This window comes from Schistocerca nitens, chromosome 4, assembly GCF_023898315.1.
Source record: "Schistocerca nitens isolate TAMUIC-IGC-003100 chromosome 4, iqSchNite1.1, whole genome shotgun sequence".
Taxonomy (NCBI): Eukaryota; Metazoa; Arthropoda; class Insecta; order Orthoptera; family Acrididae; genus Schistocerca; species Schistocerca nitens.
In genome coordinates, this window is record NC_064617.1 from 694,627,819 (window position 1) to 694,645,418 (window position 17,600).

The window sequence follows — 17,600 nt, forward strand, 5'->3', positions numbered from 1 at the left end:
ATTCATATGGCTGTGAAGCTGTCATTGAAATGAAGGATGTCATGTTTGGCAGCGTAGCAACATGGTGATCCACTTGCTTCATGGTCACAGTTTATTCATGGCCATTCATGCAGACATACAGCTTGTTGGTTGTCATGCATACATAAAATGTAGCACTGTGGTTGCAACTTAGCTTGTAGACCACATGACTGGTTTCACATGTAGCCCTGCCTTTGATGGGATAGGTGATGTTTGTGACCCAACTGGAGTAGGTGGTGGTGGGAGGATGTATGGGACAGGTCTTGCATCTAGGTCTATTACAGGGGTATGAGCCATGAGGTAAGAGATGGAGAGCAGGGGTTGTGTAAGGACGGACAAGTATATTGTGTAGGTTCGGTGGACGTCGGAATATTACTGTGGGAGCAGTGGGAAGGACATATCTCATTTCAGGGCATGACAAGAGATAGGCAAAACCCTCGCAGAGAATGTAATTCAGCTGCTCCAGTCCTGGATGGTACTGAATTATGAGGAGAATGCTCCTCTGTAGCCAGACGGTGAGACTTTGGGAGGTGGTGGGAAACTGGAATGATAAGGCACAGGAGATTAGTTTTTGTACAAGACTGGAAGGATAATTATGGTATGTGAAGGCCGCAGTGAGATACTCAATATATTTGGAGAGGCACTGATTGTCACTGCAGATGTGACAATTATGGGTGTCTAGACTGTATGGGAGGTACTTCTTGATGTGGACTGGGTTACAACTGTCAAATTGGAGATATTCTTGTGGTTATTAGGTTTGATATGGAGGTACTGATGTAGCCATCTTTGAGGTGGAGGTCAACATCTAGGAAAGAGGCTTGTTGGGTTGAGTTGGACTGGGTGAAGCAAATGTGGAGATGTTGTTGAGGTTCTGGAGGAATGTGTATAGAGTATCCCCACTCTCAATCCAGACCACAAAGATGTCATCAATGAATCTGAACCACATGAGGGTTTTTGGATATAGGGTATTTAGGAAGGATTCCTCTAGATGTCCCATGAATAGGTTGGCATAGGGTGGTGCCATGCGAGTGCCCATACCCACACCTCAGATTTGTTTGCAGGTAATGCCTTTGAAGGAGAAATATTTGTGGGTGAGGATATAGTTGGTCATGGTGACTAGGAAGGAGCAATTGGTTTGGAATCTGTTGGGCAATGGGAAAGGTAGTGATCAATAGTGGTAAGGCCATGGGCATTAGGGATGGTAGTGTAGAGGGATGTGATATCAATAGTGTTGAGCAGGGCACCATGTGGTAAGAGGACAGGAACTGTGGAGTGGTGGTGGAGGAAATGGTTGGTATCTTTTATATACACTCCTGGAAATTGAAATAAGAACACCGTGAATTCATTGTCCCACGAAGGGGAAACTTTATTGACACATTCCTGGGGTCAGATACATCACATGATCACACTAACAGACCCACAGGCACATAGACACAGGCAACAGAGCATGCACAATGTCGGCACTAGTACAGTGTATATCCACCTTTCGCAGCAATGCAGGCTGCTATTCTCCCATGGAGACGATCGTAGAGATGCTGGATGTAGTCCTGTGGAACGGCTTGCCATGCCATTTCCACCTGGCGCCTCAGTTGGACCAGCGTTCGTGCTGGACGTGCAGACCGCGTGAGACGACGCTTCATCCAGTCCCAAACATGCTCAATGGGGGACAGATCCGCAGATCTTGCTGGCCAGGGTAGTTGACTTACACCTTCTAGAGCACGTTGGGTGGCACGGGATACATGCGGACGTGCATTGTCCTGTTGGAACAGCAAGTTCCCTTGCCGGTCTAGGAATGGTAGAACAATGGGTTCGATGACGGTTTGGATGTACCGTGCACTATTCAGTATCCCCTCGACGATCACCAGTGGTGTACGGCCAGTGTAGGAGATCGCTCCCCACACCATGATGCCGGGTGTTGGCCCTGTGTGCCTCGGTCGTATGCAGTCCTGATTGTGGCGCTCAGCTGCACGGCGCCAAACACGCATACGACCATCATTGGCACCAAGGCAGAAGCGACTCTCATCGCTGAAGACGACACGTCTCCATTCGTCCCTCCATTCTCGCCTGTCGCGACACCACCGGAGGCGGGCTGCACGATGTTGGGGCGTGAGCGGAAGACGGCCTAACGGTGTGCGGGACCGTAGCCCAGCTTCATGGAGACGGTTGCGAATGGTCCTCGCCGATACCCCAGGAGCAGCAGTGTCCCTAATTTGCTGGGAAATGGCGGTGCGGTCCCCTACGGCACTGCGTAGGATCCTACGGTCTTGGCGTGCATCCGTGCGTCGCTGCGGTCCGGTCCCAGGTCGACGGGCACGTGCACCTTCCGCCGACCACTGGCGACAACATCGATGTACTGTGGAGACCTCACGCCCCACATGTTGAGCAATTCGGTGGTACGTCCACCCGGCCTCCCGCATGCCCAATATACGCCCTCGCTCAAAGTCTGTCAACTGCACATACGGTTCACGTCCACGCTGTCGCGGCATGCTACCAGTGTTAAAGACTGCGATGGAGCTCCGTATGCCACGGCAAACTGGCTGACACTGACGGCGGCGGTGCACAAATGCTGCGCAGCTAGCACCATTCGACGGCCAACACCGCGGTTCCTGGTGTGTCCGCTGTGCCGTACGTGTGATCATTGCTTGTACAGCCCTCTCGCAGTGTCCGGAGCAAGTATGGTGGGTCTGACACACTGGTGTCAATGTGTTCTTTTTTCCATTTCCAGGAGTGTAGGAAGGTAGGTTCCAAGTAATAAGTTGCAAGTGTTGGTCTACGAGAGCAGAGATTCTCTCAGTGGGGGCACAGTAACCAGCAACAATGTGGCATCCTGTGTGGTTGGGTTTAGGGACTTTAGGAAGCATGTAGAAGGTAGGAGTGCAGGGAGTGGTAGGGGTGAGCAGAGTGACGGACTCTGGGGAGAGGCTCTGGGATGGGCCTAAGGATTTGAGGGGTGACTGGGGATCCTGCAGGGTTTCTGGACTGGGGCCATTGTGGCAAGATTTGTAGGTGGACGTATCTGACAGCTGGTGTAGACCTTGTGCCAGGTAATCATTGTGGTTCAAAGCAACAGTGGTGGAGCCTTTCTCCGCAGGTAGGATTATAAGATCAGGATCAGTTTTAAGAGGGTGGACTGTGGTTCTTTCTGTGGATGTAAGGTTAGTTTGCATGTTGAGGGATTGGGGGAATGATGATGAGGCAAGGTTCGAGGTTAAGAAATTCTGGAAAATTAACAGAGGGTGATTTGGGTGCAGTGGGAATGGATCATGGTTGGATGGAGGAGTGAACTGAGATATGCAGGGTTCAATATTGGTCTTTGATTATGTCTGATTGGTAGGGTTAGTGGTGAAAATGTGTTTCCACTGTACAGACTGGGAGAAGGAGAGAAGGTCTTTAACAAGTCCTGCATGACTGAATTTGGGAGTGGGGCAAAAGGTGAGGCCTTTGAAAAGGAGTGATATTTCTGTGGGGCTAAGGTTTGTGGAGGAAAGGTTCATGACTGCATTTCAGGGCTGTTTAGGTTCTGAATTCTGTGTGGTGGTGGGAGGGAGTGTTGGAGGGTGGAGTAAACATAGTAGATCTGTGAAACAGGGTTTGTCAGCTATGAGGGGATGTGAGGGAGGTTTGGAGACTTGTTGTACAGGTGGTGGACAGTGGTACTCCAAGGTGGGAGTAGGAAGTGAGCAGGGTGGAGAGTTTTTTGAGGTGGCATTGTGCATGTTGCTCTGGTTCCTTGGGCCAAGAGTTTCAATATGTGTTATGAGTACAGGAACTTGGGATTGCATAGTAGGAAAATTTTGTGGATGGAGAGGAAGTTTGGGCTTGGTTGATATGTTTTGCAGGACTATGTTAATGAGGGCTAAGGATTGGCAGAATCTGAACAGATGGAGGTCACTGTGGAAGGAGGGGTGGCAGCCAGAGATGGGTGATTTGATGGTAAGTCCAATTGGGGGGATTCCATGAGCCAAACAACAAAACAGGAACAGTATGTGGGGCTGGTTTTTGGCTAGGGATAAGGAAACATTTTTTTATTGATGCACATGGAAGGAGCAAGGATCCATGGTGGTTGAAAAAATGTAAAAGTTATGTAAATGATATATAATTATGTCCAAAAAAATTCGAATAGCAGATCTGAGGGTGGATAAGTGTGAAAGAGGAGGATGGCAGATGTGACTGGATGAGGTGGAATTAGTGGGTTCAAACTGGGATAGCTCGGAGATAGAGTGGGGGTGGATAGGGATTTGTAGGATGAGATACAAGATCATGTGGCACCAGAGAGATGCGGCAAATAACACGTGAAAATAGTGGACTGTGATGCAAGGAGAGTGATCTATTTGAAGGTACACGATTAATGATATCAGCGGGAGTATTGTGGGACATAAGATGCTGCACCAATAATCAGTGTGGTCTTGTAGCCATCTGCTGTGCCCAGCCAAGACTATTGATACTGTTTGGCTTGTAAGTAGTGTCTGCCATTCAGTTTGTAAGGCAACAGAGAAATGCAGGAAAGAAAAGAAAGAAGGACGGACATTGAGTATAGTGACGCATTTCAAAATGGTAATGAAGGAAAACAGCACTGGGTTAGGTTTGAAGAAAAACCATCAGGCAAAAATCAAACAATGGAAAATACAGGATGAAATGTAACAATATTATGGAAAGGAAAGTTGCTACTCACCATATAGCAGAGATGCTGAGTCGCAGTTAGGCACAACAAAAAGACTGTCACAAATAACCTTTTTTGTTTATGAATATTTCAATATGAATCTGCCAGTCCCAAGAGAAAAAATAACTTTGTTGCCAGTTGTCTGTACACATTGTGGAATCAGAAACTTTTTGAATATAGCTAAATGCCATTTATTTGGTGAAATATTATGTATCGTGCCAGATTCTGAAATCTAAGCATCTTTACTAGCAAAATTAACGTGAAACAACAAGCTAGCGACTAGAAATGTATTTGGTTTGTTGCTCACTTTTAAACTGGAACTTGAGTTATTATTGTTGTTGGCTGTTACTTTTACTTCTCCTGCAACCATGCACTTCTGGCACTTAGTGGTAATATGTCTAGCTTTCTTGCAGTACAGACATGTACGACTTTCTTTCTTCTTAGATTTATTCTGCTCTGTTGCAAATTTCTCCTGTTTTTGATGTTGCTCATCAGAGATTTTGCACAGAAAGCAGCTGCCTTTGTAGCTAGTGAATTCTCAATTGAATGCAAATTCTCAATCAGCTGCTTTGCTGCCTGCTTAGATTCAGATCATCCTGTAAAACTGATTTTCAGATCCTAATGTTTTGAAAATACAATAGTGAAGCAGTGAAGGGGGCAAGTTGTGTTTGGATTAATTTTGTTCAATTCACTGCATAAGTCATGGAAAATGTTGGCAAGTAGTGATGTGTGTTTTGTTATAGATGTGACATCATCTTCTGATGTTTCATAGAAACAATTGAACAATGTATATAGCTGCCGAAATGAAGATTGTACATACTCTGATGTAGGGGAGTCCCAAATTGCTTTTGCAGCAGTCTTTTTTTGTACAAGAATACCAGGTTCTTCTTAAAGTGCCATTCAAATAACATGAGTTGCCTGAGCATTGTCCTGTCGCCAGCATCAGATCCATCCACTAATGATATACACTGACACTTACCATCTATAACTGAGTATAGAGAATGTTCCTTTAAACAAAGTTGAATCTGCCATTTCCCACTGATCTTAACTTGACAACTTGTGAATATTTATATGACTACTATCATCATTCAACTGACATGTTGTGTCTGCCATTTCACAAATCTTGCAGTCTCATGAATATCCTAGTAAATGGAAACATAGTCTAGCAAACAAGCACTACAATTCTAAAAACCTAAAGCTTTCAAACCTGAGACCATAACCTTTTATGGTGAACTTATGATATAATTTTACAGCAAGAGCACAACACTTTTACGAGCAGTGATCTTCTTCCTTTAATGTCTAAAAAGATGACACATATCAATAAAATGTGACAGAGTGAACCATGAAAAAGAAAGCCTTATGAGCAAAGAATTTTACATGACATAAAATCGAGCACCACCATAGGAAACTACAGCGAACACACTGTTCTGATTTATTTACTGTAACATGGGAGGTGGGAGAACTGAAGCAGAGTGTGCTTGGCCTTGTGATTCCAATTGAGGAGCTTCTCTTGAATGAAAAGTAGCAGCTCCAATGTTTGGAGAGCTGACAGTGGCCAGGAAAGCAATGTGTCGACACACGCCCACCCCCCCATATTGACGTCTGCATGACACAATATCTGGTTGGTCCCTATCGTACATTGTTTTTTTATTTACACACAGTTTGCTCCCTATAACTTATAATGTAAATAATAGTTTTGCACTTCATCACTGCTCACACTAAGAACACCCGCTGGTAAATCCTGGACCACTAAGACACTCCTGTGCCCCTTGCACTAACTCCAGTCTGTTTGAAAAATTTACTCTAGGCCTGTGTAAACATGCAACTATGCCCCATACATGTCTTCAGGTCCTCCATATATTCCATCTGAAAAACTGAGTCAGCAGCCCCTCATACTGAATGAGATGATGAGCTCAGGGGCATGACAAGATACTGCTGCCATGCACTATAGGTCTCTGGCACATCATTTTCATTGTTACCATATATTGTAATGTGACAGGGTATTACACACTCATTGTCATGAAAAGAGCTGCATCCATAATGACAAGGCAGATTACAATCATTGTTGGAAGGTAGGTAGATGGTACCACACATATGAAATGTTTACACTTTCAGCTACAAAAGATCAGCGTGTATTGCGCTACATGGTCAAAAAATGTACAAGTTAATATGGAATCAGTCCTCCATGTTTTTGAATACAAGCACTCAAATCTCATGGCATGGAGTTGTACAGATTACGGATGTGCTCTTGTAATACTCTATCCCATGCCACATGCACCCGAGTGTGTTGATCCCACAGAATGGTGGGTTAAGGTGGAGTCCTGATGATACATTCCATGGCAATCCCACACATTCTTGATAAGGAAGAGATACTGCGATGCTGCTGGTAATGAGTGAGTAGCCATAGCTGCAAGGTATGCTCAGTAGGTGACAGCAGTATGAGGACAAGAGTCATTCTGTTGCAACAGGGCATTGGTGTGGGCAATGACGAACAGTAGAGCTATTGGTTGCAGAACTTCATACATGTACCATGCAGCTATCACAGAGTCCCTTAGGAACACTAGCAGTGAACAGGCACCGTAGGATATTGCTTCCCACATCATCTCACCAGGTTGGTGGGATGTGTGATGAGAAACCACGAATCGCTCTTTGTAGTGCTCTCCATTGTGCCTTCAGACATGAACCCAGTGGTTGTTGCCTCCAAGAAAGAAGGTGACCCACTGTCAGTCTGCAAGGCCCAATGTCTGTCATTACTGACAACAGGTGAATCAGGCAAGAAGCTGTGATTGAGTAAATGGCACACATCATAAGGATCAGTATGCTGTGAGCCCTGCATCATGCAAGTGCCTGCTAATGGTAATAGCACTCGGGCTCAGATGGTCAGTAAAATTATGCATTATTATTCATGGTTTCCATAGACACCTCAATAATATTGTGCAATAGTACTATGGTTTAATAATACTTTATTCAACATCGAATGATTCATTGTATTTGCATAAAAACAGATTACAATTCTTGATACAAAGCACAATAATACATTCTTCTGAATATCTCATTGATTGATAAAATGATTAATTACAAATAAGATAGTGCTTAACACTATTTACATATTTTTCCGAAGCACTTCTTATTCTGAATGTAAGTATGGTAATTTTCTAATGTGTAAAATGGATTTTGTAACATGAATTTCTTTAGCTGAAATTTAAGCTTCATTGTGGGTAGAGTCGTAACTTTACTGGATAGTGCGTTGACTAACTTGAAACCTGCATATTGTGGACCGTTTTGATAGAGTACTGTTCTGTGGCTGCCGATGTAAAATTTTTCTTTATTTCTGGTATTGTACTGATACAAATAGGAACAAATGTTGGGCTGCAGTATTTTAATAAGTAATATGGCTTTTAGAATGTACATGTCTATTACGGTTAGCACACCATTTTCTGGAAACAAGCCACTGCACAATACCTTATATTTTGCTTCATAGATGATTCTTATAGCCATTTTTAGAAGTAGCAATAGCTTATTTACGTTTTCTTTGGTTGTTGCTCCCCAAATTTCTATTCCATAATTCAGGTGAGAGGAAAACAGAGCATGGTATGCAGTCTGTAGGACAACAGTGTCTTTGCAGAACTTGCTAATCATATTAATTGCAAATATATTTTTAGAAAACTTACATGCTAGAGTGTCAACGTGTGTGTCCCATTTTAGATTGCTTTGAATTCTCAAACCAAGGAATTTTACACTAAATTCTGTTTTTACTAATTCGTTGCCTATGTATAGTTTAATTTCATCATTAATATGATTGATGTTAAACTCCATGAGACATGTTTTACTACTACTTACATGTAAGTGACTCTCATTAAAGTACTGAACAATTTCATTTGCCATGTTATTACAGTGGGTCTCTAGTTCGTTAAATTGTTCCTTTTTACACACAATGGATGTATCATCCACATAAAGAACTATTTTGGAACTCTGAGGGCAATATCTAATGTCATTTAAATAAATCAAAAACAGAAGAGGACCCAGTACTGAGTCCTGAGGCATTCCATATTTTATATTAGTGATCCTGGGTTTGTGAACACCACTTTCAGTTTTAAGCATTACAAACTGTTTTTGGTTACTCATGTAAGATTTTATTAGATCATGAGCAGTACCATTTAGATTTTCAAATATTAGATTGTGCATCTGGAGAACATTTATAATTCCGCTGTGTATGCCTTTTTATCTAGTTTGTAAAAGACAGGAAGTATTGAGATTGGTCTGTAGTTATGAATTTTGTGTTTGTCTCCTTTTTTAAAGATTGGTGCTACCTGAGCTATTTTTAGTCTGCCTGAGAAGGTGCCTAATTCTATTATACACTACTGGCCATTAAAATTGCTACACCAAGAAGATGATAAACGGGTATTCATTGGACAAATGTATTAGACTAGAACTGACAAGTGATTACATTTTCACGCAATTTGGGTGCATAGATCCTGAGAAATCAGTACCCAGAACAACCACCTCTAGCCGTAATAACGGCCTTGATACACCTGGGCATTGAGTCAAACAGAGCTTGGATGGGGTGTACAGGTACAGCTGCCCATCAACACGATACCACAGTTCGTCAAGAGTAGTGACTGGTGTATTGTGACGAGCCAGTAGCTTGGCCACCACTGACCAGACATTTTCAATTGGTGAGAGGTCTGGAGAATATGCTGGCCGGGACAGCAGTTGAACATTTTCTGTATCCTTAAAGGCCTGTACAGGAGCTTCAACATGCGGTCGTGCATTATCCTGCTGAAATGTAGGGTTTCGCATGGATTGACTGAAGGGTAGAGCCACGGGTCTTAACACATCTGAAATGTAACGTCCATTGTTCAAGGTACCGTCAATGCGAACAAGAGGTGACTGAGACGTGTAACCAATGGCACCCCATACCATCACACCAGGTGATACGCCAGTATGGCGATGATGAATACACGCTTCCAATGTGCGTTCACTCCGGTGTCGCCAAACACAGATGTGATCATCATGATGCTGTAAACAGAACCTGTATTAATCCGAAAAAATGACGTTTTGCCATTCGTGCACTCAGGTTCGTCATTGGGTACACCATCGCAGGCGCTCCTGTCTGTGATGTAGCGTCAAGGGTAACCGCAGCCATGGTCTCCAAGCTGATAGTCCATGCTGCTGCAAATGTTGTCGAACTGTTTGTGCAGATGGTTGTTGTCTTGCAAACATCCCCATCTTTTGACTCAGGGATCGAGACGTGTCTGCACGATCCGTTACAGCCTTGTGGATAAGATGCCTGTCATCTCGACTGCTAGTGATATGAGCTCATTGGAATCCAGCAGGGCATTCCGTATTACCCTCCTGAACCCACTGATTCCATATTCTGCTAACAGTCGTTGGATCTCGACCAACGCGAGCAGCATTGTCGCGATACAATAAACCGCAATCGCGATAAGCTACAATCCGACCTTTATCAAAGTCGGAAATGTGATGGTACGCATTTCTCCTTCTTACATGAGGCATCACAACAATGTTCCACCAGGCAACGCTGGTCAACTACTGTTTGTGTATGAGAAATCGGTTAGAAACTTCCCTCATGTCAGCACATTGTAGGTGGTGCCACCGGCGCCAACCTTGTGTGAATGCTCTGAAAGCTAATCATTTTCATATCACAGCACCATCTTCCTGTCAGTTAAATTTTGCATCTATAGCGCGTCATCTTCATGGTGTAGCAATTTTAATGGTCAGTAGTATATTATTTACTGCTGCAGACAGAGGTAGAGAGACATTTTGCCTGCAATCTTTTAATACATTAATACTGAGGCTACCATGCCCTGTGGAACTGGAGGATTTTACAGATGATGTTGGCTATTTCTTTGCAATTTGTGGGGGGCTAGATATGTGCTACGCTCAGATGGATTGCCTTTAAAATTATACTGCAGGTTATTATGTTTGTCATTGATAGCTTTCCCCACTGAAGAAAAATATTGATTGAATATATTAGCAATTTCAAGTTGATCTTTTACTACCATCCCATTGCGTTCAATAATGAAGTCCATATAGGATTTGTCTCTGCCTGTTCTAAAACTGTTTATCACTCCCCAGACATCAGTAGTAGCACTGTGTGAAGCCTGAAGCTTGTTTGCACTGTAGTTGCTCCTGGTCTGTATTAATAAATCTTTATAGTATTTTTGATAAGTTTTGGAGGCATCCTTTAGCTTAAGATTTTGTCTATTATTCAACATTTCACTATGGAATAATTTTAATTTTTCCCTTGCTTCAATGACATCATTATTTATCCAGATACTTTTGTTTATATTTTTAGTTTGCTTAACTTTTGTGGCTACAACTGGGCATGCAGCATCAAAACAGTAGTATAAATCAGCAGCAAAGCTATCATAGGAAAAGCTAACATTCTCAAACCATGGTATGTGTGCTGACTTGCAGTTCAGTCTATTGATGTTATCATTATACATAATTCTTTTGCTTACATATAGCTTCTTTTTAGTGACAAGGGACATTTCATTTGCCTCCAATTGAAGCTGTACTGCATGGTGATTTGAGATGACTAGTTATAGAACAGATTTACTATAAGAAAGATGGGTCATGTTTGTTATTATATTATCCAGACATGTTTTGCTGTTGCCAATCTCTTTAGTTGGGTCATGGATAAGTGAGGTCAGGTTGAATTCATGGAGTAGGTGGTGTAGCCTTTTGGTGTTGGCATCACTGGTTAATAAGTCCATAGTTATATCCCCTGTTATTATAGTATTTACATGGCCATTTAACCCAGAAAACTTACTGTCTATATATATCAGCAAATCAGATATATTTTTGAAAAAAATGTTTCCATACATGCCCTTAGTGGCCTATACACACCGATAATTGCTATAGTTTCTCTACCTCATTTCAAATTTATTGCAGCAAATTCTGTGATTACTTCTATGCAGAATGCACTTACATCAATAACACTGAAATTACTTGCTTTAACAGTGAAGATTGCTACACCACCCTCAGACTTGTTTTCCCTACTAACGGCAGAGCAAAATTTCTTGGAGAGTGGTTGACTAATGCTAATTAGGTCTTCAATGTACCAATGTTCAGTTACGACTAAACTTACACCACTTTGTGGAGAATTTCATCTAATTTCCTTGACAATTAATTTGCAGAGTCTTTTTGCATCTTTTATTCATGTGCATATTATGAGTTGTGTGCAGGTCTCTGTCTAGATTGCTGACATTTACCAGGGGATGCATTGTAAAATTTATTAAAGATTGTTTTAAGCCTATCTTCACTACATTCTGACAAGCAGAAAAAAAGATATGTGAAGACATTGGGTTAAGGGGTGTCAAAAATCACTTGCAAAAAGTTGTTGGAAGAATTGAGGGCGAACAAAGAAAAATAATTATTGTATCTTCCGTGTGTTGATGGTCCAACATTTTAAACATTACTGGAAACAATTCTTCCCATACATTGACATCACCATACATAGGCACTTGCCCACCCCCATTTCTCGTAGATAAATTTCTCTGGGTACCCCATCCCCATCATCAAAAAACAAAAGAATGCAATGAGTGATGCAGTTCCACCAAATCAGTGCTTATCTACTACACTATGATATCATGCTACTGGCAGTGCTTTTGAACATCCAGTGTGATGCAGGAAAAATGGGTCAGCAACTTATTTTTATAACAATCATCATTTGGTGCTGGCAGGTCGACAGACACACAAACAAACACAAACATACATACATACAGAATTCAAGCTTTCGCAACAAACTGATTCCTACGTGGAATGTTTCCCTCAACAAAGATGACGTGACTTACCAAACGAAAGTGCTGGCAGGTCAACAGACACACAAACGTACACACAGAATTCAAGCTTTCGCAACAAACTGTTGCCTCATCAGGAAAGAGGGGAAGGAGAGGGAAAGACGAAAGGATGTGGGTTTTAAGGAGTCATTCCAATCCTGGGAGCGGAAAGACTTACCTTAGGGGGAAAAAAGGACGGGTATACACTCGCACACACACACATATCCATCCACACATATACAGACACAAGCAGACATATTTAAAGACAAAGAGTTTGGGCAGAGATGTCAGTCGAGGCAGAAGTGCAGAGGCAAAGATGTTGTTGAATGACAGGTGAGGTATGAGTGGCGGCAACTTGAAATTAGCGGAGATTGAGGCCTGGTGGATAACGGGAAGAGAGGATATATTGAAGAGCAAGTTCCCATCTCCAGAGTTCGGATAGGTTGGTGTTAGTGGGAAGTATCCAGATAACCCGGACGGTGTAACACTGCGCCAAGATGTGCTGGCCGTGCACCAAGGCATGTTTAGCCACAGGGTGATCCTCATTACCAACAAACACTGTCTGCCTGTGTCCATTCATGCGAATGGACAGTTTCTTGCTGGTCATTCCCACATAGAATGCATCACAGTGTAGGCAGGTCAGTTGGTAGATCACGTGGGTGCTTTCACACGTGGCTCTGCCTTTGATCGTGTACACCTTCCGGGTTACAGGACTGGAGTAGGTGGTGGTGGGAGGGTGCATGGGACAGGTTTTACACCGGGGGCGGTTACAAGGGTAGGAGCCAGAGGGTAGGGAAGGTGGTTTGGGGATTTCATAGGGATGAACTAAGAGGTTACGAAGGTTAGGTGGATGGCGGAAAGACACTCTTGGTGGAGTGGGGAGGATTTCATGAAGGATGGATCTCATTTCAGGGCAGGATTTGAGGAAGTCGTATCCCTGCTGGAGAGCCACATTCAGAATCTGATCCAGTCCCGGAAAGTATCCTGTCACAAGTGGGGCACTTTTGTGGTTCTTCTGTGGGAGGTTCTGGGTTTGAGAGGATGAGGAAGTGGCTCTGGTTATTTGCTTCTGTACCAGGTCGGGAGGGTAGTTGCGGGATGCGAAAGCTGTTGTCATGTTGTTGGTGTAATGGTTCAGGGATTCTGGACTGGAGCAGATTCGTTTGCCACGAAGACCTAGGCTGTAGGGAAGGGACCGTTTGATGTGGAATGGATGGCAGCTGTCGTAATGGAGGTACTGTTGCTTGTTGGTGGGTTTGATGTGGACGGACGTGTGAAGCTGGCCATTGGACAGGTGGAGGTCAACATCAAGGAAAGTGGCATGGGATTTGGAGTAGGACCAGGTGAATCTGATGGAACCAAAGGAGTTGAGGTTGGAGAGGAAATTCTGGAGTTCTTCTTCACTGTGAGTCCAGATCATGAAGATGTCATCAATAAATCTGTACCAAACTTTGGGTTGGCAGGCTCGGGTAACCTAGAAGGCTTCCTCTAAGCGACCCATGAGTAGGTTGGCGTATGAGGGGGCCATCCTGGTACCCATGGCTGTTCCCTTTAATTGCTGGTATGTCTGGTCTTCAAAAGTGAAGAAGTTGTGGGTCAGGATGAAGCTGGCTAAGGTAATGAGGAAAGAGGTTTTAGGTAGGGTGGCAGGTGATCGGCGTGAAAGGAAGTGCTCCATCGCAGCGAGGCCCTGGATGTGCGGGATATTTGTGTATAAGGAGGTGGCATCAATGGTTACAAGGATGGTTTCCGGGGGTAACGGATTGGGTAAGGATTCCAGGCGTTCGAGGAAGTGGTTGGTGTCTTTGATGAAGGATGGGAGACTGCATGTAATGGGTTGAAGGTGTTGATCTACGTAGGCGGAGATACGTTCGGTGGGGGCTTGGTAACCAGCTACAATGGGGTGGCCGGGATGATTGGGTTTGTGAATTTTAGGAAGAAGGTAGAAGGTAGGGGTGCGGGGTGTCGGTGGGGTCAGGAGATTGATGGAGTCAGGTGAAAGGTTTTGTAGGGGGCCTAAGGTTCTGAGGATTCCTTAAAGCTCTGCTTGGACATCAGGAATGGGATTACCTTGGCAAACTTTGTATGTGGTGTTGTCTGAAAGCTGACGCAGTCCCTCAGCCACATACTCCCGACGATCAAGTACTACGGTCGTGGAACCCTTGTCCGCCGGAAGGATGATGATGGACCGGCCAGCTTTCAGATCATGGATAGCCTGGGCTTCAGCAGTGGTGATGTTGGGAGTAGGATTAAGGTTTTTTTTTTTTTTTTTTTTTTTTTTTTTTTTTTTTTTTTTTTTAAGAAGGATTGAGAGGCAAGGCTGGAAGTCAGAAATTCCTGGAAGGTTTGGAGAGGGTGATTTTGAGGAAGAGGAGGTGGGTCCCGCTGTGACGGAGGACGGAACTGTTCCAGGCAGGGTTCAATTTGGATAGTGTCTTGGGGAGTTGGATCATTAGGAGTAGGATTAGGATCATTTTTCTTCGTGGCAAAGTGATACTTCCAGCAGAGAGTACGAGTGTAGGACAGTAAATCTTTGACGAGGGCTGTTTGGTTGAATCTGGGAGTGGGGCTGAAGGTGAGGCCTTTGGATAGGACAGAGGTTTCGGACTGGGAGAGAGGTTTGGAGGAAAGGTTAACTACTGAATTAGGGTGTTGTGGTTCCAGATTGTGTTGATTGGAATTTTGAGGTTTACGAGGGAGTGGAGCTGGAAGTGGGAGGTTGAGTAGATGGGAGAGACTGGGTTTGTGTGCAATGAGAGGAGGTTGAGGTTTGCTGGAAAGGTTGTGAAGGGTGAGTGAGTTGCCTTTCCGGAGGTGGGAAACCAGGAGATTGGATAGTTTTTTGAGGTGAAGGGTGGCATGTTGTTCTAATTTGCGGTTGGCCTGTAGGAGGATGCTCTGAACAGCCGGTGTGGAAGTGGGAGAGGAAATATTGAGGACTTTTATTAAGGATAGGAGTTGACGGGTGTGTTCATTGGCTGAGTTGATGTGTAGGTGAAGGATTAGGTGGGTGAGGGCAATGGATTGTTCAGTTTGGAACTGGTATAGGGACTGATGGAAAGAAGGGTTGCAGCCAGAGATGGGAACTTTAAGTGTGAGGCCTTTGGGGGTAATGCCAAATGTCAGACAAGCCTGAGAAAATAAAATATGCGAGCATAATCTGGCTAGGGTGAAGGCATGTTTGCGGAGGGAATGTAAATAAAACTTAATGGGGTCATTGTGGAGGTGTTGTAAGGGTGCCATGGTATTAGAAGGTGGAAAGTGTAACATTAGGTTGAGATGAAAATGAAAATAACTGGAGATCTGTTGTGAAGAAAGGCGAAAAAGTGTTGGTTAAAGTTTGCCAAGGTAATCCCATTCCTGATGCCCAGGCAGAGCTTCAAGGAATCCTCAGAACCTTAGGCCCCCTACAAAACCTTTCACCTGACTCCATCAACCTCCTGACCCCACCGACACCCCGCACCCCTACCTTCTACCTTTTTCCTAAAATTCACAAACCCAATCATCCCGGCCGCCCCATTGTAGCTGGTTACCAAGCCCCCACCGAACGTATCTCCGCCTACGTAGATCAACACCTTCAACCCATTACATGCAGTCTCCCATCCTTCATCAAAGACACCAACCACTTCCTCGAACGCCTGGAATCCTTACCCAATCCGTTACCCCCGGAAACCATTCTTGTAACAATTGATGCCACCTCCTTATACACAAATATCCCGCACGTCCAGGGCCTCGCTGCGATGGAGCACTTCCTTTCACGCCGATCACCTGCCACCCTACCTAAAACCTCTTTCCTCCTTACCTTAGCCAGTTTCATCCTGACCCACAACTTCTTCACTTTTGAAGACCAGACATACCAGCAATTAAAGGGAACAGCCATGGGTACCAGGATGCCTGCCAACCCAAAGTTTGGTACAGATTTATTGATGACATCTTCATGATCTGGACTCACAGTGAAGAAGAACTCCAGAATTTCCTCTCCAACCTCAACTCCTTTGGTTCCATCAGATTCACCTGGTCCTACTCCAAATCCCATGCCACTTTCCTTGATGTTGACCTCCACCTGTCCAATGGCCAGCTTCACACGTCCGTCCACATCAAACCCACCAACAAGCAACAGTACCTCCATTACGACAGCTGCCATCCATTCCACATCAAACGGTCCCTTCCCTACAGCCTAGGTCTTCGTGGCAAACGAATCTGCTCCAGTCCAGAATCCCTGAACCATTACACCAACAACATGACAACAGCTTTCACATCCCGCAACTACCCTCCCGACCTGGTACAGAAGCAAATAACCAGAGCCACTTCCTCATCCTCTCAAACCCAGAACCTCCCACAGAAGAACCACAAAAGTGCCCCACTTGTGACAGGATATTTTCCGGGACTGGATCAAATTCTGAATGTGGCTCTCCAGCAGGGATACGACTTCCTCAAATCCTGCCCTGAAATGAGATCCATCCTTCATGAAATCCTCCCCACTCCACCGAGAGTGTCTTTCCGCCGTCCACCTAACCTTCGTAACCTCTTAGTTCATCCCTATGAAATCCCCAAACCACCTTCCCTACCCTCTGGCTCCTACCCTTGTAACCGCCCCCGGTGTAAAACCTGTCCCATGCACCCTCCCACCACCACCTACTCCAGTCCTGTAACCCGGAAGGTGTACACGATCACAGGCAGAGCCACGTGTGAAAGCACCCACGTGATCTACCAACTGACCTGCCTACACTGTGATGCATTCTATGTGGGAATGACCAGCAACAAACTGTCCATTCGCATGAATGGACACAGGCAGACAGTGTTTGTTGGTAATGAGGATCACCCTGTGGCTAAACATGCCTTGGTGCACGGCCAGCACATCTTGGCGCAGTGTTACACCGTCCGGGTTATCTGGATACTTCCCACCAACACCAACCTATCCGAACTCTGGAGATGGGAACTTGCTCTTCAATATATCCTCTCTTCCCGTTATCCACCAGGCCTCAATCTCCGCTAATTTCAAGTTGCCGCCACTCATACCTCACCTGTCATTCAACAACATCTTTGCCTCTGCACTTCTGCCTCGACTGACATCTCTGCCCAAACTCTTTGTCTTTAAATATGTCTGCTTGTGTCTG

At 44.4% G+C, this 17,600-nt stretch overlaps 1 protein-coding gene across 5 annotated transcripts in view; it reads left to right on the plus strand.

The window, feature by feature from the left end:
• LOC126253191 (uncharacterized) overlaps nt 1-17,600 on the plus strand; it is a 181,147-nt gene that overhangs the window by 126,568 nt on the left and 36,979 nt on the right. Inside the window, exon 1 of one of the 5 annotated variants that reach the window (XM_049954359.1) lies at nt 11,074-11,099. The exons of the other annotated variants lie outside the window; for them this stretch is intronic. Within the exon in view, the coding sequence (XP_049810316.1) occupies nt 11,097-11,099 (3 nt within the window). The 5' untranslated portion in view covers nt 11,074-11,096. Of the gene's footprint in view, nt 1-11,073; nt 11,100-17,600 lie in introns of those variants that run through there. 5 annotated transcript variants of the gene reach the window in all.